Raw genomic sequence first — 26,517 nt, forward strand, 5'->3', positions numbered from 1 at the left:
TGGTATGCGGGAGCTTTTATTGAAGAGCCTGGCCTGCTGGAAATTGTGAGGATTGGGCCTGAGGGATATAAACATCAGCTTTTACTCTCAAAGAATTCTCCCCATGCTCTGTATGACTGTTTGGAAGAAAACATAATTGGAATCTATCGCTTAGAGGCTACCTCTAGAATTGTCAAAAACTGGGGACACGTTGGCCCACGCCATCGCACCCTTGGCCAATCAGATAAAAATTCCTCAAACCGGGGCCTGCTGGCAGGTGCCAGTAACAGTAATATTAACCTGGGCATAAACTGGCCAGGTGGTGCTAATGTGAACCCATGTGCTATTTAGCACCACGCTGCAAACAGTAAGAGTCGGCTGTTTTTCACTATTGCATGATTGTATGGCAGCCAAAAATCAATGTTTGTATTTTATTTATGTGATCTGTGCCCTTCAGCGTGTGGTTCAGAATTCTTTACTACATTTTATTGCATTTTGAAGAAGCCTTTTAATGTGCGCTCGTGCAAGCAGAAATCTGATTAAAGTTAAGCAAGCCTATCCCCGTAGCCACAAGCATATTTTCATAAATTGCATTTACATTTTGAAAACAGAAACCTCGTCATGCGGAAGACTTGCCCTCTTACACGACATGGACTGCTGCCCTAAGATTGAACACGTCTGCTGATTGGAGCAGAGGCTGTAGGGAGGAGAAATCAAGGCAGAGCGCAGATCGGCAAAGTCGATGCCAATTTACCATAACGTCAGCCTAGAGCTTTCCTTGGAAACCCTTAATGAGGTTTATTACTTACCTAACGCGCCAAAGAAGTCATTCCCCAGGAATGGAAATCCGGGTCTGTTCGCCAGCACGACCATCCGGAAGTCTGGGTGGATGGCGATCACGCTGGGCCTTCCGTTGACCTGAGCAGAGTCTGAAAAAAGATAAAGGGATATTAACTCAACCGGCCTTAGGTGCCGTAAATAGCTCCACACTTTCATTTCACTCTTTTAAAAAGTTAATAAAACTTGAACCTCCACACACGGCAGCAGAGCAGTCATGGAACAAACAAGCTTGAGGTCAAGGGGCTGGTCACAGTGAGATGATCTCTACAGTGTGGTTAACCAGGTGAAATCTTTACATGAATGGTTTGAAATTGATCAACTGTTTACAATGCCCATGTTCAATTTGACTTCATACCATTTCTCCTCAGCTGTTAAGAGAACCCAACAAATCAAGGGGTAGCCCCAAAAGAAGGAGGCGCTATGCTCCTGAACGGAGTCCCGGACGCTCATTTCCCAGAGTAACGCTCATTAAATGATAGGTTGAAAGCCAACCGGCCACTTTACAGAGCAACCAACTGTTTCAGTGCAGACAAGGATAATCTTCGTCCTAAAGATGTCCTAAACAACCGTCGTCGGTTGTAAATCCAGAAGGGCAGCTCTAAGGCAGATTTTCAGGATAGCCACAAAGAAACATTTGCATAAATTTAACCTAGGCAGCGGGCATTTATATTGTCATCAGATATCTAGAAAATGTAGTATGGACCCAGCCCTCCTGCACCTACAATAGACACGCCTGGTCTAGAAAAAGCCATGTCACAGTTTAAAACTATTATCTATATCTGTCTATCAAAGTAAAGTGTGAATAATTGATAGTCAATTTTTTTGATGCATTGTCCTGTATAGATAATTGAGTAAGACCCCGCATACATGCACTGTTTTATTTTCTCAAAATTATTATTGTTGCAAACTAAAAGAATGTAGTGTGGCTTTGAAGCACATCCTACAACAAATGTAGACAAAATGACATTTTAAATCATTGAACGGCACGGTATTTTCTTTCATTAGCTTTCATATGTTGATTTATCACAAGATGGGCAACGGCAAGCAAAGCACATTTACACTTTGCTCAGGAAGAATGATCTTTTCTTCTGGAGCATTAGGTACTAAAGTACAAAACAATTAACTGCGGCAGATATGGAGTCCAACATCTAGGCTAGAGCTAATGACCTTGATATCCATCCCCACACCCTGCAAAGTCATCGTCTAACCCTATGACAGTTAAAACACGTAAAACTTCAATTTACTGCTTTTTTTCTAAATTCTGTTGCTGACCATTTAATGGAAGAGCTTCAAGGCACAAGTAACTGGCTGCACAAGGGCAATCAACCCAAGAATCAATCCAAGGATGTATCATGGCAAAGTTTGAAGACAAAGAACACACATCATACTCACTGAACTATCCTAATGGAATACCTTAATAGAAGGCTATAGGGAACTGGCTTCTAACCTACCCATTGTACCAATGTTCCCTTGAGCCCCTCTGGTCATCTCAAAGATGTTCCCACCAACCAGTTACAAATACTCACACCTTAATGGTATAATTGAAAATATTGTGTCAAAGGAAAATGCTCAGGGGCAAGGGAATAAAGTTCAAATAACAATGAGGTTTACACTCTATTGGCAAAATGTTGAACTCCCTTAAGGTAGGAGAAAAAGGCAAACAAATGCAATCAAAATTTTTTTTTTAAAACACAGTTATTTAACAAAAATGATTTGTCTGTTGCTACTTTCATAAGTAACAAACCTCTCACCATCCCACCCTACCTGCAGCTAGTTAATAAGGCCTCAGTAAAACAGGCAGTGCAAATGTTTAAATAAAGTTTCAAACATCTTGAGTGTTCGTTAGCCATTTGCAAGGACGTAAGAGCTTCTTTTGTGTCCTTGTATGGGAAGGAAGGAGTAAACTTTCAATAGAGACACAAATCTATCCGCCCAATTACAATGATTTTAATGAACACTTAGAGATGCACACAGTAACGTAGCATGTGCTAGGAAAAGTACCGCCATTAGCGTTGCCAGAATAATTGGTGTACCACTGACAATGGAACTCCAGGAGAATGTAACAAACATAAGGCTGCTCGTCGTGCAACCTCTACTGATAAATATACAATGATGCCCAAACAGTCTTTCCTCTGTTGCTACACTGCTAGACAAGGGCCATCGTGTGAAAGATGGCACAACAGGTTTTACAACCCAACAAGAGATCATCAAATTAAAAGACATTCCAGAAACCTTTGTGTTGGTGACTGCTGATGATGTAAGATTTGGTAAGACAACAGGCTTTTTGTCATGTCGGTGCATGACCCTCACATCGCCTCTTGACTCTATTAACTAGAACACTGAGCAGCTTTAGAGCCAGACAATGGGAATGCCTTGAAGATTTCTCCGTGTTATTATGTATTGCCACACAGAGAACTAAGCACAGATCCCAATATATAGCTTAAAGACCTACGGTTAGAACTACAATGCTATGATAAGGAAAATTATTAGCCCAAGTTAAACGTACACAGAGTATTAAACCAGACACATTCAATTTTGTACAGTAAAAAACAGAAATGATAGTTTAGATTATAATAACGAAGCAACAACTTTGTTGCTGACAAAAAAGGGCTTTCATTGTTAACTGTTTATTCTAAGCATAGGCAGGTTTTCAAGGGACCCAAAACCCAACAAGTAAAGGGTAGGGGATGATTCATAGTCATCTAACAAATTCTGTTCCCTGGATAAATGAGAATCAAAAACTAGAAAAAAACTCGACATTTTAACTGTATGGTCGAGCGAATTACAGAGATCCCACCCCTGGTCTGTCACTTCTCTGTATTGAGTGAACATGTGCTAATAGTGTAGAGCAGGTCACTGCAGTGTATGGGGCTTGTACAGGTGCACAGTTGATTAAGGATTATGAAACCCAATTTAGACTGCACTGCTCTATGTATATTGTGGGGAGTGAGGGTCACATATGGGACCTTCACTTTATCTTATTAATGTCAAATTAGTATATGGATGTAATTACCGTACAATTCTGAAATGTTATTGTAATCATGTCAAGAGAAAATTTTATAAAAACATATTTAAAAAACATTAATAAAAGTAATAGTAGTTCGAAATTTCCATGTGATCAGCAATTGCAGTTCTGTATGAGCCGGTCACAACTGTCCAGCTCTGCTGTCTATGCCCTGGGAATGTGAGATTGATGTTAATGTTTACTTTTCCGACCTGCCACTTTCCATGAGATTCTTTTTCAAATTGCATTCTCATCACAAGGGGCAGAATGGAAAACTGAAACGAATTTTTTTTTATAAGTGATTATAAAAATTACGAAAAATGATAAGCTGTGTTTATGTTTAAACATTAATATAGTTCATGGGTGTCGAACCAGGGTGGAACTGGAGTGGCAGCAAGTCACAGAGTTTGGCAGCTAGAACCCGAAATAATTGACCGCCTGCTCGGGCTTTTCCTACCCTCTGGACACAAGCAAGTCTCAGACTGGGTGACCTAAGGGCCCTATGGGTTGTAGGATGAATCAGTTTGCTGATGACAATGGGCCCAATGCAGAGAAAGCACAAAAGACCAGCCACAGAGCCTTGAATTTGATTCTTGTGTCAACAGTAAGCCAGAGCAGATGGGAGGAGCCCAACGCATATCTGGCAATCAGTAATAGCAGACACGCCGCCCTGTTCTGGATGGTCTGTAGCCTTCTTTAAAGCATCTGGGTCATGCCAAGATGTAACGCTTTCCCTTAGTCCAGGGGGGAGCTGATTATTGCCTGGATGAAAGTTTGGAGAACTTCCAAAAGTTTGAAACCTTGGTGCCAGTGGTTTGGGCTTAGGTAAAGTGGTAAACAGGAGAAGTAAGTTCATTCAAAGTGGAGCTGATCCAGTCCCTCGCCACTGCACCCACTACATTTATTTCACCATTGGCCTCCACCCTAGCCAAAAGGCTTGATTTGAATTTATTTAGGTCACACACACATCTGCTATGTTAACTTTCGAGTGTTAACTGAGGGAGAGGGCAAGGGAGGACTCAGTCCTACCAAATATAGCTCCATCATATTGCAAAATATTCTGACCGAGTCAGCTGAAGAGGGGAGCCCACTTTTAGGATTGCTAAATTAAAGAACACCGGATCTAATAGGTGCCCCGTTGAGTGCTTCTTTAATCAAGCCAGAGGCCTGGCTGTCATGTGGATTATGAAAATGCAAATTCAGGTCCCTTAAGATAGTGAAATTGGCAAACATCAGAGCATATGGTGCGACTGAGTCACTGATTGATTTTGCAAACCCGCCCTCTGGGCTGGGTGGATGATAAATTAAGGCGCCGGAGATTGAAACATTATAGGACATTTTGAGCAAGAAGATGGTGGGTAGCCTTGTGGCCCACTATCTTGATATTAAATGTATTGCAGATCAGCGTAGCTTTAAATATAATCGAAAGGCCAACCCCTCTTTTTCCTATACAATTACATCTAATGATACAATAGCCTTTCAATACTGCCAGGACAATATCCAGCGCAGAACTCTCATTGAGACAAGTCTCTTAAAAATACAGCTATAGTATTATTAAAAACTAGGATATTAAATAGGTCAAGTTGGTTCTTCCTTATTGAACGACAGTTCATAATAAAGAAGCGTGTATTATTTTTTGCGGAACTGCTTGCCCTCAGCTGAATGAATACAGAAGCTGTGAAACAGAAATCACAGAACTTACAGTTATAAAGTCAATCCACCGAGACATATTGTGAAGACAGACCATAGAGTTTGAGCCCCTCCAAGACATTAGGTCTGCGCAAGAGTAGAAAACCGGACTGATACCAATTGGCCCAGGTTCCTGGACGCTGGTGCCAGACGCTGACGGGCTTGCGCATCCGCACATTGGCCTGCTTTCAATAGATGGAGGTCATGCTACCTTTTGGGCTTTGCGCGTTGGTCACCTTTAAATATGTGGAGGTCACCCCCCCCCCCCCCCCGATGAACCCTGGGCAACTAGGGTGCACTCACTAAATAATGGCGCCTCAAGACTGCACAGGACAAATGGAAGCCCCACTAAACCGAAATCAGCCACCAGACCAAGGAGTAAAAAACACAAAACTGGGAGTTCAAGCCCAACACAGTAAAATTAGCCCCTCATTAGCCTCCTAACTGTCAAAAGAAACAATTACAAAAGTAGGTATAAAAATAACAAACATAAAAATATACTTCTGAGGATTTCATTTAAAAGTAAAGTGCTAACGTGCTATTGTATCAGGCACTGTTTAGGCTGCGCGTCTGCAAATTGGCCTGCTTCAAATAGGTGGAGGTCATCCCAACTGTTGAGCTCTGGGCAACTGAAGAGCATGCGCTACAAATGGCGCCCCTAGTTGGCACAGGACAAATGGTAGCCCTACTAAACCAGGGACGTCTTACCAGCATTAAAGGACCCCGAGCAAAGCAGTGCACTGGGCCCTGCCTAAACAACCACTCACAGGAATAACAATGTTTACGGAAAATGAGTGTTAAATTCTGGTCTGAATGGCTATGCTCGTGGGGCCCCCGGGCAACTGCCCAGCATGCCCATATGTTAAGACGGCACTGCACTAAACAACTCCTTTCACTATCAGCCAGAGGACAGAGGAGTAAAATATGAAAAACAGTGAGCTCGAGCACAACAGGGTAAAATCTATACCTCAAAAGCCTCCCAACAACTAAGCTAAACAACCAGGGGCGTAACACAGGCCCCCGCAGCCTCCCCATTGCAGGGGGGCCACCGCGCTCCAGGGGCCCCCTCACTCAGCGGGAGCCAGCAAGCACGAAACCTCTTCATCATGATGGTGTGCACGCCCGGGCTCTTAAAAAATTAAATAGTGCGCAGCCGCACGCCAGGGCCCAGGCCAGGCCTCAGAGGCTGCCGCTCTTCACAGTGTTAATTAAGTCAGGACTGAATTAAATGGTGCGCAAGTTCAACTGCGCAGTGTGCACGCGCGGGCTCCAGCCGGGCCTCTGAGGCACAGCTCTTCATTGATTAAATGGTGGGTGGGTGCGCGGTGCGCAGTTGTCTCCGCTTCTGCGCAAGTCCAAGGTGGGGCTGGTGACCAATTCCATTGAATTTGTCATGCGCATTGCGGAGTGCAATTGAAGTGCGTGTGACTTGTGAGGTGAGGCAGCCATGCCACGCCAGAAACTGAGAAGGACCGTCCTTCACTCACCGGCCATAATCATTTAAATTATTACTAGAGCCCCTTCCTGCCTGCATGGCTAGCTTTGCCCTGCCCCTGCCCTGTCTTGCGTCTGCATCTGAAGCTGCAGGCCAGGCCTCAGCCATCAGCCCTTCAGGTGAGTCAGAGTCTGTCCGAGGCTGGAATGGTCCGTGGGTGGACCTAGCCTACACCACTCTGCATTTTCTGATTAGCAGTTTAGTGTTTGTCTTTATAGCAGGTGGTTGCAAGGTTCCCAAACTGGGGTCCGGGGACCCCTGGGGGTCCCCGAAGCTTCCTCAGGGGGGCTGTGACTACTTTGAAAATCAAATAATATTAACAGATCAATAAAGTGTAGATATATAAAGAGGCTAAATGTACAATTGAACATTTTAAAACATACTGTAAATGTGAAGGAATTTGAAACTGGAGACTAAAAATTAAATTTGTATCCTCAGATTGATTTGCGGGAGCAGTGCAAGTGCATCAAACTGAATATAGTATGGATGATGAGTGGCCTCAATTGAATTTAGAAAAGCTCCAACCATTCTATTAAAATTACATTTTGATTTCTTCTTTATTTATATGTTTTCTAATTAAATAAAATGTGTTATTCATGTATTTGTTTGATGAATGCTTTTTTTGTATTTTTGTGTATTGTTTTGTGGTTCAAATCATCAACACACAGTGCTTAGGCCGGGGTCCCCGACTTCCAGTAATGACTTATGGGGGGTCACTGGATTCGAATAATGTTTCAGTTGGGGTCCCCGCGTTCCAGTAATGATTAAGTGGGGGTCCCCAGAAGTTAAAAGTTTGGGAACCACTGTGACCTAGACCATTTGGATAATAAAAAAAATTAAAAACTCAGACCTGGCTACAGGTGTTGTACTGGACATGAGGCCACGTGGCAGCTCTGATTTTCACAATTATGCAGCACCTCTGCCTGGTAAATTTGCTCACAACGTAGCCACGTGGACCATCAACAAGCTTTTAGGGTGGAGAGATGTGGAGAATAATGCTGGCAAGGATGGGAAAACGAAAGGGACATGCATGAGGGAAGTGTGACGTCGAAGAGTGGGAGGGGACAGTATTCACGCTATGTGTGGTGTGGGTGCTCTTGTGGCGCTCAGGGTCCCAGAGTTGCTGAGCAAGAGGTGGTGTTGTGTTTGCAATGGGAGGATATGCATTGGTGAACAGGTGGTGATTAGGTTTAAAAAATCGAAGATGGGTCAGATTGGAGAAGTTAAGGAAATGGTGAGGAGGTTTTCATCTGCCCATGTATGCCTATATGGAAGTATGTGTGGCCGGGGGAGGGCATTTTTATTTTAGGAGTTGAAATTTTGCCACGAAAATTGTATTTTGTATTGTGCAGTCAAAAGGCCTTGGGAAATGCGGCAAGAATGCAGGCCGAGAGGCAGCACTTTGTAAAGTCGGATGGGTTTAATATTCAGAGAATGCAAGCGCTTCGGTGAACAACTGGGATTCAATTCAGTCATTTCCCTACTGTTCCTGAGCGGCTTAAGTATTTCATCTTAGAAATATACAATTTGGCTCAGTGATTGGAATGGTGTTGCTTTAACAAATGAAAAAGGATTTGAGAGAAATGAAGGAGTTGGGTTCAGTGGAAGCATGCATCTACTCTAGGAGTCTGTGTTTGACCTCATGGTCACACGTTTAAAACTTCAGGGAGCCCACTCAGCCTTCATCCTTCTGAGGATGATAAAATAAGTACTGCTGAGCTGCATAACAATAAATGTCTGGGCAAAGATTTGCTCTTCTTTGAGACAAGGCAACGGTGCATCAAAGTTGTTTCACTGTCGTGTTTCACAGGGAAAGAGAACGAATGTGCTGTATCTACGATGATATGCTGCATTTATTCTCTCTCCCAGTGCTGGTGCACTTTAGGGCAGTAGCCCAGTTTCCACTGGCGCTGCAGGTACAGTGCAGGGGCCCAGAGGTCTGAGGGGCCCACTGAACCCTGATTATAGTTCTATTTTAAGGCTCCCTGTTTTCCGTTTTTACTGATTTTTACAGATAAATACAGACAGAAAACCATATATTTTCCTGTCTGCATTTATTTTAAAATGTGGATAAAAACGAAAATTGGGTTGTTTTTAAGTGATTCTAAATGCTGTCAGTCATGACTACCAGGCCAATAGCTGTGCGGATTGACAGGCAAGGGGATTAAAAAATATATAGATTTTAGTAATGAGTCTTAAACAGCAGTAGATTAAATAAATATGGATAAATACAGGTAAAATTAGCAAAAAATAAATATGTATAAATACAGATGGAAATGACAAAAAAAGAAATACCATAAAACCGGGAGCCCTATTTATAATTCAAACAGTAGCCAGAGGGCCATTTCCTTCCTTGCACCAATGCCCATGACACACTGGCTATGCTACTGCTTATAGCAGCCATTTGCCAAAGCACATACCCTTATGCCATAGTACAAGGGTATGTGTGTTCTCTGAAACATAGGTTTTGTACTGGAAGGCAAGCCTTCCAGTACAAAAACTACGCTTTAGGCTTGTTCCACTATGTATGTGTGCTGTACAATGCAGCTTACATGTAAAATGGGATAATCAAGGAGAATTTAAAAACCTTCCTCCTCGTTACACCTGCCTTGAGGAGGGGTTAGATTTTGGCACAAACCCCTCTCTACCAATGATTTAGATAGGGATTTGCATCAAAGTCCATCGGTGGTCACATGGGAAAGCCCATGCACCAACCACAAAATGCCCCGTAGAAGGAAAGTAATGCAAAGCTGCGCACAGCACAACTCTGAGTTACTTTGGGATAGTATCTAATGCAAATCATGGATAGTAAATCACACCCTAACACTTTGTGAGAGGTTTGTGTCACAAAAGTGTCACAAACCCTATTCCTAGCATTAGTATATGTGGGCCCCTGTGGATGGTGAACTATTGACTTAATTAACATGTTATATTTAATACAAGGACCATTGAGCAGGGACATATTTGTTATTGACTAAACTGTCTCCTAAGAGAGTTTGGATGGGAGCTTTCAGGCCTGTGACTTGCAGCAAGGCAAAGAAGGCTGCAAATTGTAAAATGTGGGTATTTTATGAGTTGGAAAGGACTCACAGAATTCATAGGGGGATTGAATTTGAGGACTACGTTATTTAGTTACAATGATGCCTGCATGTAATTTTTTGGGAAATGCGTACTACTTGCTGGAGTTTTTTAGTATGACTTATACTTTATTTTATTTCTGGACGGACAGGCCAGTTTGGCAAGGGGTGGGCATAAAAATTGATAAGCCCACGTCAAAAGGTAATTAAGGAGTTAACTGAAGATCAGATGGGAATGGGGCGACAGATAGGTACTGAGGGGTAGGCTGAGGACAAAGGAGGTGTAGGTGGATAGGACATTTTATGGAGGCGGACGGATAGGCTTGAAAGCACAAGGGAGGCTGTAGGTCCAAGTGGGTGGGTCTGCTCTATTAGTGAGGCAGCAAGATTAGGCTGAAGGCAATGTGCGTGATGTGCAATTTTGTGAGCGTGCACCTTCCAAAGCTTTATTTTACATATCAGACCCATCATTTCGAGTTACTCAGAAGTCGCAGTTTCAGCAGAAACAAAAAATGATCGCCTGACTAGGAAATTCTTTCTAATGGGAAACCCCGCCTTTGGTATTAGAACCTTCGGTGGTTCTGGGGACGCATTCACCAGATCAAACATGGTGGAATATGTCTCCAGAAAACGTCCCTGAAAGTGGGGGATTAGTGATGGAAACAGGTGTGGCAACCCCAGTTTTGAGATTAACTCTTCATTCCTTAGGGGCTATCTTGAAATCCGAAGGCGATTTGGCAGCACAAAATTACCAATACCCATGCTTCCTGTACTTTCACGGTCAAAATTATCACATCAGGATTTCCAATACACTTGGAATGAGGGCCTTAGGAGAGAGACTGTTGGGACTGCGTCCTCTCCCCCAAAGGCACAATAGACCTCATTTACAATATTTTGACACACGGCAGCACAGCAAGCCTTCCTGCTGCTCTATTGTGCATAAAAATAAAAAGGCAGGAATGCTCCGTATCTACAAGCTATGGACCATTCCTGTCCTTCTCCCCTGCGAAAGCGCACAAACAGCAGCCATGCATCAGTGCAGACACCCTTACCTCATTTTGCAAGGGTCCCGGTGCTGAGGAGATGTTTGTTTTTGTGCAGGAAGGCAACACCTTCCTGCACAAAAACAATTATTAAAGGCATTTTCCTCTTTCTATGTTTGCTGCAGAATGCAGCACGCATAGAAAGAGGAAAAAACGAGGAGAAATAAATCTTTTTCTCATCGTTGCGCCTTCTTACGCCTCTCCTGGGGATGCGTAGGATTCTGACGCATTCCCAGCTTTACAAAATGTTGTAAATCTTGAAATGCGTCAAGTTCCATGGATGTTGCATGGGAACACCCACAGCAACACCGAGGGAATGCCCCTTTCATGCAGACTTATGCGTGAAAAGGGGTAAACATATTTACAAAGCTATGAAAAGTCATGCAGGATGACTTAACATGGCCTTGTAAATATGGGGAAGCCCATTGCGCTGCCGGTGCATCAATAAAAGTGACGCACCTGCGGTGCAATTTACTTCTAAATAAGCCCCAGTGTTTGCACGCATAATGCAAGGAAATGTGCCTGAAGGAAAATTAGAGGGGACTGGTTTCATAAGCACCCTCTTCTTCAAGAGGACTCTCTTCCAAGGCTGGACTTACCATTTATTCCATTGGGCTTTTACCCATAGGGGTTGGAGCCATAGGAGGCCAGTTTTTGATGGAATAGGACCACTTCTGGCACCCCTGCCATTTCCTCCAGCCCCCCAGGTAATTACAGCAGGTGCATCCGGCACTTTAGAAGAGAGACAGTAAAGAGGAGGCAAGGACAGAGAGATGAGAGAGTAGGGGGATTAGCTACTGTTGATGGAGCAGGTGCATTGGCACCAGGGCACAAAGCTCGAGGGGCTCATTGAACTCTTGATAATTGCTGTATGTTTTTACTCCAACAGCAGTCAAAAAGGACATTTTCCTTGCTCTTACTGAACCCATTGTATTCTTGCTACACCATTGTGAGATTCAGTTGAACTACCTGTTTCCCTCTATTTTGTTATTTAATTAACATATAACCATTGGGTTTTGTACAGCGTCTTGCAGTGCTTAATTTGTAAAAGAATAAGTGCCAGGGCCCTTCTCGGAAGGCCATTGCAGACAGCACCATGCATTGCCCTGGCAGCGCTGCCAAGGACAATACCAACATAACACCTAGCCATTACACTCCTACAAGTATGACAATTCAGACTATTTTAGGCCACACAAAGCTATAACAATGGCGTGAGAGGCTGGTATCATTCATCCTCAATGCGATTTGACTTAATAAACATGGTTGTTGTATACTCATCTCAAAATTAACAGACTACGTCACCATGCAGTGGACTGTCACTAGAGCCAGTGCTACCAATTAAGTGCTGGTACCAAGCACCAGAAAACTCTGGCTCAAATTAAGCATTTGTGTCTTGCATTTTATATGTTGTAAATATGATCACTATATGAGCAAAGCGTCATCTGTACATTATTCTGTTATATGACTGTGTATTATATTGTACTGCACATGGATTGATTTAATACCGATGTCAGTAACTCATATTTGCTTCCTAATGCAACTCAGTTGGAAAAGAACTACATTTCTAATTTGTTTTGGATTCCACTAATGTCCAGATGCGATTTCCCTCTGCAAACGAGAATACGCTTGAGCCCATGTTTCATGGGCATATAGGGGCGTCCTTGTTGAGTATGTATAGGAGCTGAGAGAGTGGGCAGAGTTCATATGGTAAATTACAAAATAAGACCTAAAATAAAAGGAAATATTACCAGGTTGTCTTAGTGGCGTAACAATAGCCCCCGCAGCTCCTGCGGTACGGGGGTACCAGCAAGCTTCAGGGGGCTCCCTCTGGCACTGCACACGGGTGGGTCTAAGTGCTCCTGACTGGGTACGGAGTGTGGGGTGCCCCCTTCATGCACTTTGCAGGGGGGTCCCCGCAAGTTTCGTTACGCCACTGTAAACAACTGCAACCGAAATTAAAATGAATAACAAGCAAAAATATACCCTTCAGAGGATTTTTTTTTTTTTTTTTAAAGTAAAGTGCTAGTGTGCTATTGTATCAGGAACTGTTAAGGCATGTTAAATTGCTTTTTCTAAATTTTGTGCATCACCTCTGACTTTCTAGATAGGTTTAGTCAAATTACATTGAAAAATGCACAATTCTGCCACAATTTCTCAAAGTTGACTTGGAGCGAGGAAAACCCTTGTGAGCCTATGGCTTGCTTGGTACACTATAGTAGTACCGGAAGACGTCTTAGGTGCTCATTCAGAAGAAGGTATAGTTTGTCCCAATTTTTCCTAAATGTGCTTGGGCGGAACCCCACATACACCGTTCGAGGTAGTCGGGCTCGATAATTCATGGCAAGTATTACCCTCAAAACAGACCAGCCGCCACTGCATGTATCTGTCCATGAATGTTATTTAATCACTTCCTAAAATATAAGAATTAAACCAAAACCAATTACATTTCACTGTTCATAATATCCAATTAACTGATAAAGTTACCGTGGCAAAAATAAAATAGTGGGTGACCCAAAATAAGTATTATGTAAAACTGCAAGTTCAAAAATATTATGACAAATGCCTTGAAGCTACATTAAAAGACACTGCACAGGACACAAAAAAAGATACAGTAGCATTCTTTTAATTTAATGCCAAATCGCGTGTTCCTCAATTATGTAACTTTTTTTATGTTATACGCACTGTAAACCAAAATAGTTAAGTAAACCGGTTCTCACATTTTATGCATTTCTATGGACTGAATAAAAGTGTTTTTCAAGGTTTCCAGCAACAGAAGTGTGAAGTCAGGGAACTGATTTCACGTCACATATGTAACTGGTTCAAGTACATATGTTGGGCGATCTCTACAACGATGGGGTTCTTCTACCCAGAGAAGAGCTCATGGCGGATACGGTATACCCCCGGGACAGTTCCTACTTTACACCTCCATAGCTAGATCCCTGACAGCACGCTGAGGTGACATACAACAGGAACCAGACATGCACCTAACGATAAAATACATGCATGTAATAGGCGACAGCAGCCATCTGGTCTGCAAGCTTGCAAGCTCCCTGCGCACTCATACTGCTACTTCCCTGACAAAGGCAGTGTTGAGATGCCGACCTGAGTAGACCACACACCGATTAGGAGTGATGGCACATCACGGAGTACCATTAAGTGGTGCCCCGTAATGCCCACCTTTGTCTTATACAGTGTTACGTGCTCCGCAGGGCATACATCACTCCACAAATAATCAACAGAAAATTTCACTGCACAGATGCAGCTTGCCAACACTGCTATACAATAGACGCAGACTTCCTTCACATGCTCTGGTCGTGTCCGTCCCTCTCCCAGTACTGGTGCATGGTCACAAACCACCTAGCCAGATGCACGGGACACACTATACTACATAACTGGGGAGTTTGCCTACTAGGCCAGCTGTGTCGCACCAAGAAAGAGGGCTTTGGCTCGGTTTATTGATCTAGCAACACTAATTGCTAAGCGCCAGATCACGCAAAAATATAAATCACCTGATCCTCACCTTCTCCATGACCGCATGGTCACAGACAGAAAGCAGGACCCTGCACAGAGAGGATGCTAAGGGGCTGCAAAAATACCCCATAGAAGCCACGTGGGACGCCCCACTGGTAGATTGCCAGGATGACATATGGGATGGGAATCGCCCCTTCACACCGGAACATGGGGCACCAACCAGCTGTCCCATGAAGCCAACAGAAGCGCACGACATGGTAAGCACCAAACGAACAAGCATTTGCACACTGTTGCACATGTAAGGGCTACGATGCTACGCCTGACCCATGAAGACAGGTGCAGACTGGATCCATTAACGTTAATAAGTAAAAAAGGTTTGATCTGTTAACATGTGTTCCTGAATCCGCACTGCTTGTGTTCATGCTAGACATCCTATTGTGTCGAAATATTGACCTATGGATCCTGTGGTATGACGAAGAGTTGAACTATAGTTGATTTATTACAGTTATCACATGTTCAATGTGATCAGTATATCCAGCTTCTTATGTTTGTATATGGAGATAAAGGGCCTCATGTAGGTAAATAAATTTTACCGTTTCTTAAATACCGAGCCGTACCGAATCGGTAAAGTAGAATCGGTAAGTCATATGTAGGTAAAAATTCGGTAACAGTTACCGATTCGGTAACATTCGGTAATCACGAATCGGAATACACCGAATCGGTAAATACCGAGGTGGTATTTACCGAATCGGAAAATACCGAGGTGGTGTTTACCGAATCGGAAAATACCGAGGATACTACCACCTTCCCTTCACTAAGAAGCTAACATTATCATTATGCTAATAGAAGGTATCTTAGGCTTGAATAGGGGACCCCATACCTCAAAGATCAGCTCAGTGAAATCACATCACAGGAGCATCAGGAGTCTTCTCGCAGGAAGGCTCGTCTTCGGTCTGAATCATACACATGATGTCTGTGATATTAAAAGCACAAACTTTCAGGTATTTGCAGCTGCGCGTGTGTCATGGCTAAACAGTGGGTCGATCAACCTAGAGTGGAAAACATGCATTGTGTAATATTCCAGACTGTTTGTCACACCATGTACAGACCAAGGTCGCTGCGCAGAGCTTGGGATGGAACAACAGATTGCTCTCGTGTGAAGCAAGTCTCGAGTCAGCAGTTTATTTAAGAAATAACATTTAACCGCAGTGTCGTGTGCAACGACCAAAAGATGGCTTTCTAACATGTAACGTGGTTATGCTAACTTAACAATGTATGTACGTATTCAGGGAGAACTCACTACACGCCCCCTTGATCGAAGCACTATTCAATAGGCAAGAAAAGAGAGAATGCAGAGTTCAGTTTCGTCAGAGCAGAACAAGGCGTGACCAATGCTGCGCCAAAGTCCGAAACTACAAAAAAAAGCAGTATAGAATTCTAACAAAGAAATGCAAGTAACTAAAAAAACTCAAAACGACCATCAGGAAGAGAAAAATGAGAAATTGAAGAAATAAATGTTGCGCCAGGGTGCTGTCCAGTGGCACAGGCGCAATGGACGACAGTCCAGTTAATCCATGAATGTATAGGCAGCATATGTGGCCACTGCTTCCAACAAAAAATCGTTTGCAGGGCCACTGAAAGTCTCAGCCATCCAATTTAGTAAAGAAAAGGAACATACGTGTTCTCCAACCATCGGAGCCTCTAGCACAATCAGAGGGCACCCGGAATGTTCCTCCAAATAGCTCATAGCCAAGAAGTCGTTGGCGGCCGCTGAGATGTCCCAATTACCCAGGATACCATGCGCCGCACCACAGGCCATGATCCGGACACCAGAACAGGCCAACTCGTGAGACACTAAGGGCCTCATCAGTCAATCGAAATCCGGCACCGGAGACACCATGTTGGTCAAGCACAAATCCAGAGGCCATTCAAAGGGACAATCCAGGCAGTGAAATACAGGTTGTACGCAGGTGAAGTAGGAATACCTGAAGGATAATCCATAAGCCAGGCTCAAAGTCGCCAATGGCAAAGTACCATAAAAGTCAAGCATCCTATCACGAAGAAGATGCAGACGGGACAGGTGCTCGTGTGGCACAGAAGGAGCAGCCATTCCGGAGTATGAAAAGGAAAAGCAGCACACCTGCCACTAGCGCCAGCAGCAGCGGGACACCTCCAAAGATGCTCGAGAAAAGTGAATGAAGAAATGCCGGAATCACACCAAAAATAGTTGGGAAAGAGGTCACGAGACCCGAGCCCACAAGTTAAAAAAAATGAGCCAGGCCGGTCGTGGACGAGGCATTGAATATAGTATGGATCAAAGAGCCGAAATGCAGGGGGAGGTCAGTATTCAGAAGCGCCTGTACCTCAGTGCGCGAATTAGCAACGTGAAGGACAAATGTTTCACGAGAGGAAGTCAAAGGAACCTCTTTTTGGGACAATAGCGCTCTTATTCTGCACAACTTGTTGAACTCTGCTTTCAAGGTTGGAATCGAAGGCCAGATGGAAACAACCAGCCGCCCATGCGGGGGTGGAAAAAGAACATTATTGCAGCAGACAACTTTCTGTCTGTAGATGCGTTCCTCCCGTCGCCAAACCCTCAGTCCTGCTGCCCGTAGACGTAGGCGCCTTGCAACGACATACATAGCGGCCATGTTGTCCACGCTGTTGCATTTTGGGATTGCTTATATGCACTGTTGATGGTTACCACCTGCTTTCAATCCGTGTTAATTACCGACTCTTATTTACCGATTTTCTTGGATTTCTTAATTACCGAGTGCTCCTACATGTCATTTTAATTTTTACCACTTCATATTTACCACTTCATATTTACCGATTCGTTAAGTATGTATTCGGTAAATCTGATTCGGTATTTTAGGATTCGGTAAATATGATTCGGTATTTACCGCCTCATATTTACCGAAAAGTCGTTTTTGGACTCCTACATCTCACTTGTCTGAATACCGGTCGGTAACGGCATATTTACCGGAAATCGGCCGTTACCGACCGGTATTTGGCTACCTACATGAGGCCCAAAATGTATTGTATACATGAAGAAAAGGAAAAAAAAAGTGTTTAAAAAAGGGGCTTGGTAAATATTGATTAAGTTCTTAGAACCGAAACCGGCCGGTACTTATTATTCAGTAACTATAAGTTAACCATAAAAAAACCTTGTTTAAATGGTACTTAGTTAATCCCCAAAAAATCCACTCCACAGCAATTCTATGTCTATTTCCAGTAAACCTCTTTGCTTTGGTTAAACTAAGCAATGAGTTTTATACCAATGGTCTTCGTTTTTGGAACAAGATTGGCTAAGGTGTTACCAATTTGTTTCTGATCTTCATCTGGATCAAAAGTAAGAATCCTGGCAAAATCCGAGCAAGAAGAGACTTGAAGGCCAAGGCCCACAGCGTTCTATCAAGCATGCACTCCACCCCCCTTCTACTTCCTCGTCCTCCTTTTCCAGCATGTTAACATCTATTTCTATCTGTTCCACAACTCCAGATCTCAGTTTATTTGTGCCGCAGGGGCAATCGTTCCATTTTCAAGCTTCTGATCTGCTTGGTTATTAGACTCTCAACTGCAAATTATTTTCCCCTTTGCTGAGCTCTGTACAGCAACAGACCTCATCCTGTTTATACCAAGCCAACTATGACTTCTCTTTTGACTACCAGCTGTTGGCTCTTGACATGCATTCCTTCATCCAGCTACACTGTTTAGTTGCAATCACTGTTGTTTTCTCTTCACCCCTCACGTCATTCTGGAATCTCTACTTCTCAAACTTGCTCCTTTCTTCCACAATATGAAATGTGTGCCCGTGAGCCCTACTATACAACTTCCAATGATTGAAGCCAGAAAAGATAACTTTTTTGGGTGAGAGGGTGGCCGTCAGGATTCTGACATCTTGCCAAAAGGTGGTGCTAACGAGGGCCCCAAGGTGTCCTACTCTGTCACTGATTTATCACAGAATCCTCTCTGGCACATCACTCCCCATATGACTCCACTCCTGGTTTCCAAATCACCATTGTGGTGCGTCATGGTCTATGTAATTCTTTTTTTTTCCCAAACCTTACCAAAATCACGTCCTGGAGGTAGAGCCTTGTGATATATCATGGTTCCTGGTCCCTCTGTATATGCTTTCTGGACTTTCCTTGATGTCAACTTTGATTCATACATCTGTTCCTGGTTTCCCTTTTCCTACTCTTATTCCTTCTGGTTTTTCTAGTCTTTTGTTATGTCTGATGCAAAAGCAGTGCAGAGAGCAGCACCAAGAGCTTACCGGAGAGTTTAATCATTCAGACAAGGAAGGAGTGCTACAAACGCTGCCCGACTGTGCATTTTTCGGCAATGCGTACAGCTCCGGACTGGGCATTTTCGCCACCTTAACTGTTCTGGTGTCTCCGCCCTATCGTAATATGGAAAAGTGTTTCACGCGCGAATGGAATGTGGATTATAAAGGGTGGCATAGGGATTACAAAGATCAGTGGGGTGCAAGGATGTCAAACTTGGCTTTCTTTGTTTACTTATCTAACACTATAAATGACAGGAAAGGCACATGGACAAAACTTAAAAATAGGCCTTTCCAAGATGGTGGTCTGTCAGTAGGATGTTTTCCGTGGTCCCCAAACCAAGACGTACTAAAGCTTTTTCCGGTGATGTCAGTTCCAGTTTGATGCATATGTAAAGGAGGCAATCGCGAGGCGAAGATGCATCACATTCCCTAATTTTTCATCACATTTTTGGGACCTTTTGGTACAATTTTTGTTTCTGGGTTTTTTCATCTAGCAGTTGCAACTTCTGCAGGATTTGAATCCAGGCCATTATACCTGGCTCTTTTCTCGCCTATGACATCAGAGCAAGTTTGGAGCCTTGCTGATCACTTCTATGTTTATTTTCAGATACAATCAAGAGCTACAAGATTGTTGTGTACAAGGGTTTGTACTCTTTGTGGTTTTTTTTTTCTGATAACAGGGAATCTCCTAAGGAGGAAATTAACATTGCGCACGTACACTATTCTATGTAGTGTTGCACCATGGCACCTGGGAGCATTAACTCTTTCCTCTGGCAATTAAGAAGTGGATTTCTCATGTCCACTCATTGAAACCTTTCCTTCTCTAATTCCCAAAGCTGCCTTCCTTCTCAAGGTGGAGGGATCTCTGATTTTTTCTCACTGTTCCAGTGCTCAACCCCTGAGCTGACAGTTATTTTATCTCTTTGAACTCGGTTGCTTGCAACTGTCTTACTGTGAGAATGTGTCAACGTGGTCTGACTTACTGCTCTGTTTGATGCCTTGTTCCCAGTTTCTGTGTGCTTTTCACTTTCATTGTCAGTACCGGTCATGCTTTTTTAGTTAATCTATCCCTGGTTCTGTTCTTTGATTCTGTAGTTACCTCAGTAATGTTCTTGTCTGTATGTAGATTCTTTGTTCTGAATTCCAGGGTTTGTGTTCTGTCTCTATATCTCCAGTCGTGTTCTTGATGTATTCAAAAGTTACCTTTTCTTTCGGCATATTAATTGCTCAGTTAATTATTTAACTTTACAATGTTTCTGTTTTTGTCTTGCCTTTCCAGTTGGGTTAGTATGTCTGTTTTTTTCTGCATACTGTCATGCGTTCCCCATTCTATTTTTGCTAGAACCTTTCCCAGCCTTTCCTGAGGCCAGTTTCTGAATTCTCTTTGTCTTGCTTCGCTCTGCCTATCCTTTTTTAAGTCTGTGTTAAAACATGTGTTTATTATTATCAAAGGGTGCTGGTGAGTCCTGAGGTTGTGTTCCTCATGCACAGAGACCCACTTAGTGCTCCTCTTCCATAAAAGAGCTGGGTGTCTCCTAAGACTCTCCATAAATGACTGCTACATGCCTTATTGTGATCTCTTTCGATTTACCGATCGTTTTCTACAAAGCATGTGAACTATAATTTATTACAAGCATAACCCAGTTCATGTCCAGTATTTAGATCCCAATGCCCTCCAACCTGCTCCAGTCTTCATGTCCATTATTCTTCCGTGTTTGGGGTACTCTCTTGTGTCAGAAATCAGAGCACATCTCTCCCTGTCAGCCTCCAAGTCCTGGTCTCCGCAGGGCTGACAGGGGGACACCTAATGTGCAGTAGGGATGGATAAAAAGTACAAAAAAGACAACTGCATACAAAAAGAACAATTCTGTTGTAAAGACAGACGTGAAGAAGGAGCACTGGGTGGTAAGATACTAGGCCTAATCTGTCACTTTCTGTTCCACAGGTTCAAATTTCCATTATTTCCGCCACTGCAGCTCCCATCAGTACCTTTTAGTTAGTCATGATCTCTGCTCAGTCCAAGCCTTTCCTTCCATCCTTCCTTTCTGGTTGCCATCTACTTAACTACCTTTCTTTTACTCCATTCTATGGAATACTATTGATTTACCAACACAATTGAGCACACTTTTCTTTCTACCATGCTTAGTTTAGAAGTTCCTTTCTAGAAGTCTATTCCAACAAAATTGTCTCAAGCTTTATAGAGAATGTTGATACTGTCAAACATAGGAAGTAAAAAAAACATTTAACTGCAGTTCATATTACGTTGATCAAAATTCAAGAAGGAAGTTTCGCAAGGTACCCTTTTGCACAACATACATTTGTCACTTTGAATGTTTCGGTTTAAACTCACTCCTACACAGAGTTCTTTGTTATGTATGAATTCCTGGATTCCAATAAAAAACAACAGCATAAACAATCACTGGTTAATATCAGTCCACTGAGCACTTGGCACAATCGAAACGTATAGTAACAAACAAAATATACTTTAACTCCTTCGTTAAACATCTGTAAAACGGATTTCCACACATCAGGCCTGTGCTACTAACATTAAAACACAATGAATGTTTGCACCATCGGTGAGGCTTCTGCTCTACATGTTACCATAAAAAATGCGTGCAAGTCAATCCGCTAAAAGATCACCGTGACTGTACTCACTGGCCACAATGCGTCTTCCATCCGACAGAATCATTTCTCCACTTTCCACAAGAGTTTTCAAAACACAAGTCACGTTTGTTGGTGCTTTGTCAGCTTCATCAATAACGAGGATGTGCCCCTTTTTTACAGCCTTTACCTGAGAAAAGAAAAGAAATCACGGACTTTTGGTCTATTGTCCAAGTGCATCCCTGGAATTTAAAACCCATAATTCAGAAGGATGATGTCATACCTCTGAAATTTTCCAAAAATTTTCCAAAATTCACTGACATGACAATTCGTGGATTATTCTAGACATCTCATCCAAATGCAAACCTAGTTCCAGTCTGATTTTCAGCTACTTAATCTGCAAGCATGGAAATGTACTGAGATCATGAAACATTCAAACCACTCAGCTGAGCTTTCCCATAATCCGTTGTTTAATTGCAGGATAACCAGAGCCTCAAAGTTCTAATTGCAGTCCAGGCCTGTTGTTCTTTTCATCTCGGAGACAGTAGCCTGAAAATCTTTTACTTCTGCAACTTGATATGCTTTTTAGTACAGCAAACCTTTCTTCTACAGAGCCCCATTTTCTAAACGACATAATTCGCCATTTTTTTACTGCAAACAAACAGACACTGATGTGCGGTATTTAAGTAATTCTGTGCATATCATTGCAGTGAAAAAATTCAAGCCTGCATTATCTATGGGGAGGACTCCTATGTTTCACGGAAAGCAGACTCTTTGGGAAGATGCAGAGGGCTATTTTGAAGAACATTTGAAAAGGTTTCTGGCACCCTCAATGAGATGGATAGGAAAGTCAGCACCAGAACCAACGAACTGAATTCATGGGAGCTCACTCTTTTCACCAGATCATCCAAACCATAGAAGCGTCCGATGGGAGGCAAGGCACCTAGTCAGTTTTGAGAGTCCTTAATAGCGATTTTTACCGAATCGCTATTAACGACTCGCAAAATGGAATGTATGTAGGAATCGCAAAAATAATTGCGATTCCTTAATATTCCTTAATTGCCAATCGCAAATTGAGATTTGCAATCAAGGAATACCTTCCCATTCATTCCTATGGGCCAAGATGCCCATAGGAATGAATGGGATTTGCACACGCAATTTGCGAGTAACCAAGAGGTACTCGCAAATTGCGTGCGCAATATCAAAGGTGCAAGGGTTCCAAAAGGACACCCTGTTGCACCCCTGAAATGTGAGTGTGTGCACATGTGGTGCACATACATGCCCTAAGGGCATATGTGTGTGCCACATGGCATTTTGAGAAAAGCAAAAAAGTGCTTTTTTAAAGGAAATCGCAAAATACCACCAACTTGAAGTTGGTGGTAATTTGCGATTCCTTAAGGCAAAATCGCAATTTGCGATTCCTACTAGCATAGCATTTAGGGAATCGCAAATTGCGATTCTCTAAATGCTTGTGCACAATAAGGAATCGCAAAAATTGTGATTCCTTATTTTGTGAGAGGGTATTTGCCTACCTACATAGCTCACAGCCAAACTGCGATCGCAAACGCTGAAATTCTGCGAATTTCAGCGCTTGCGATCGCAGTTTGGCTTCCTACATCTGGCCCTAAGTCTTCTGAGGACCTTGATTTCCAGGAGGCTCCCACTACTAGGTTTTCAACTGTACAATAACATGCACACGAGGTATAAAGAGCACAGAAGATAATGTAGGTCCCCTTGCCTCAGAACCCCTTGAGGCTATATATCTAAGACCATTACCATTGAGAGGATCACTTTGACAGTGAGTAGTGGTTAAGCCCTGCTTCTTCATTTGAAAAACGTCTGAAAGTATGTTAATATCTATACTGAAATATGAAAATGACCACATAAATAGGTCAACAGTGAACACAAACTCCGGAACCTCACTATTCAACTAACAAAGATCCTGAACATAGCAAATGAAGCCACGTCATTCGAGTACCTGTAGAAAATTGGGCACAGAAAGTAGTGTGCCTTCTGAGTTACACCAACTGTAAATGCCTGGGAATAGGTGCAAGAGCAGTATATCACAATTCATGTGGAGTGGCCAATTCGGAAGCAGGACGCATCATGCAGGAGGTATGCCAGAATGATGGGTACATCAAACAGATGGGAAATATATGCAGCCACCTATAAACTACTGGCCAAATTCATCTGGCATTTCCATCTTTCATTGTGGGCAAGAACAAGGCCACTTCTCTATCTAGTTTCACATCTTCCATCAGAGGTTGCAAGGAAGCTGAGAGGTATTGTGGCAAAATCAATGAAAATGCAACCACTTCTTGCCTCCTAAGGCAGGACAAAGCGAGGCAAAAAGGCCTAGAAATTCATTCAGCACCTTACTCTTGTCCACACCGTCAGAAGGTAAAATGCATGCCACCTTACCAGACAAGGGTGTGAGAAGGTGGTTCAGTTTACAACATCAAGAATCATTGCTATGTGTACTCACTGATAACCTAAGGGCCTCTTTGTTCAGGCATTATATCATTTCTGATTTTCAGTGTTTATTTCTAGTGAGTTTCAGTGGTGTCCTTCTAGTGTTTTCCCTATTAAGAAAATTCTGTGTTACAAGCTGAAAACGACCGCCCCACTGTAATGTTCACTGCATCACATTTTGATATGATGGTATCTAAATAAAGTGTGTTTAAAAAAAAGAAAATTCTGTGTTAGGTTTTACACATTTTGGCAAAAAGTAAATCGTTGATGATGGTGGCTTTCCAATGTTTACAACAATCTGTCGTACACAAATCCATATTTTAGAATATTTTAATGTATTTTGGCTTACAGGTTTTAGCCCAAAATTAGAAAAATTATATAGCAATTGAGTACAACGCCATCCAACGCTGGTGGGGCCCCTGTTGGGCAGGTTCCAGTGACTCACTTCTATGGCTGCTGGGTGTTGAAGAGATGCTTCCATGTAGCACCGGGCTGGCTGTTTGGCAACCGCAGAGCGGCGGGGCAGGACAGTACCAGGTACTTGCTCCTTGCATTTACTTTGTGGAGAGTGTAGCCTGTGCGGTCATTGCCAGTGCTGCTTTTGCTGTAATAGGAAATGGCAAAGGCCCCACAGCTATCATCAAAAGAAGGGTTCTAAGGTAGGGGTTGGGGAACTGACAACTTATGAGGTTCCCCTTGAATCCTTACATATTCTCTACATTGTTATTCCTACATTACCATCAAGACTGCTTGCCTTCAGTTTTCCATCTGTGTTTCCCAAACCAAAATGGCCAAACTTTGTTTCCAGATTCTTCAATTCACTTTTATGTTACTGTCCTTAAAATGGGTACTGCACTGCAATGCCTCATGAGATTTACCTGGCGGGCTGGTAGCCCCTTTTTCTACTTTTTTGACCCTGTAATCTTTGCCTCTTTTTCTTCCTCAAGAATCTTCAGTAGCTTGCTCCTGCTTGGTTTCTGTTTCTAGACTCAGTTAATGTCAGTTATGATTCTGCATTTAGCCACTTTTATGGCTATTAAATTGCTCATGTTGATATTAGTAGGAGGTTTTTGTGCCTTTGTTTTTTCCCTGCTGTTCTGTTAATTCTGCGCGGAGATACCTTCTAGCCAAGCACATTCTTTAGTGTTGGTTAACAAGTTGGTCCCTGAGAGGAGTCACCCTTCCTTTGACTCACGTTATAAGACAGAAATGGAGCAATCATTGTACCCTTTTTCGTAAAGTATCTGCCACCCAGCTTCCCTCGAAATCTTCATATGTACCCCTTACTTGCCATTTTGCCACAAAAATACCCACAAGTAGTCCCAGCAGAAGAAAATCATTTCAGCTGGTGTTTTTCTCCCTATTTCCCTTTTCCCCTGTACTGTTGGCTGTTCATTAATTAGTAGAACTCTATGAAGGAAGATGTACGACATGGAGGAAGCATCTGACGTCAAACATTGCTGTGGACCATTGGTAAGCCAAGACACCAACAACAGACTTCAGTTTTAAATAGCTGTAAGAGACACCACTGAAGTCACATTTAAAAGAAATACTATGGTCCATGGAAGACTGCTTACCACCTAGGCAAACCTTTTGAGTAGCTACACCATAATCATCACTTCATGGAAACTTGTAAAGATTCCATTGTAAAATAGTTAGATATGGCCTTTCAATAAAAGATCTGTAAATGTCACCCTGTGTCGTTCTAAGATAAAATGATTTCCATTCCATGTAACCAGCCTGGGCACCCACGAGTCTCAAGGAAAGAGAAGTGGATGAGCAAGTACAACTTTGAGGGAGATATGAGAATGAAGATCAATTGTGAGGAAGGATGCAAGACTGCCTTGTAGCAGGAAAAAGACAATTATACTGCTGAAGAATATGTAGAAAAACACTCTGTGCTCAGTGGCATCAGAGTTTGCAGAATGGGCACACAAAATGCAAAGCTGATCAGCTGAGGGGTTGAAAGCGTAAAGTAAAGGGAGGATACATTTATAGTGAAATCTTGGGAGCTATAGGCAGCGCTCAAAAGAAGCAGGACCATCATGATCACAGTAATGTGAGAAAATTGATAGGAAACTAATGAAACCATCAAAAAGGAGGTTCTGTAAATCGTGGAGCAGAGGTATTCTGATTTTCATCCTCAAGTTTGGCTTGAAGTATTAATTAACACAGCAGAGTGTCTGGATGTCTCTGATTTGACACAGCATAAGGTGAATGGCGAGGAAGGCTTCATCAGGTAGTAGAAGTGTATTGCCTGCATTCCTGTGGAGGACGGGTGGTGATCCCGATACTGGAGTTAGGGGAATAGTCACATGTATCCCTTTAGAAACTCAGTGAAGGCTTAGAACCTTATTTAAATGTTGGTGGAACAGAAACTCCATGGCAGCTGTGTTTACTCCTAGCCAACATTATAGGTTACCCACACAATTTTGAGTCCGGTGGACCATAGTTTGAAGGCGGCGGAGACTAGTCCTTCTTCTCCATGGCCACACTCCTCTGATGGCCCAACGGAGTAAATGCCGTTGGAGGTTTGGCTTCGCTTTGGTTTGGCTATA

The 26,517-nt window shown here is 42.8% G+C and overlaps 1 protein-coding gene across 1 annotated transcript in view; it reads right to left on the minus strand.

Annotated features, from left to right (window-relative positions):
• Positions 1–26,517, minus strand: part of VWA8 (von Willebrand factor A domain containing 8) — a 1,291,603-nt gene that overhangs the window by 580,482 nt on the left and 684,604 nt on the right. The window contains exons 23-24 of the mRNA XM_085621802.1: positions 21,542–21,677; positions 789–908 (exon numbers count right to left, since the gene is read on the minus strand). Of these exons, the coding sequence (XP_085477928.1) occupies positions 789–908; positions 21,542–21,677 (256 nt within the window). The remainder of the gene's footprint in view (positions 1–788; positions 909–21,541; positions 21,678–26,517) is intronic.

The sequence above is a fragment of the Triturus cristatus genome, chromosome 8 (genome assembly GCF_964204655.1).
Source record: "Triturus cristatus chromosome 8, aTriCri1.1, whole genome shotgun sequence".
Lineage (NCBI taxonomy): Eukaryota > Metazoa > Chordata > Amphibia > Caudata > Salamandridae > Triturus > Triturus cristatus.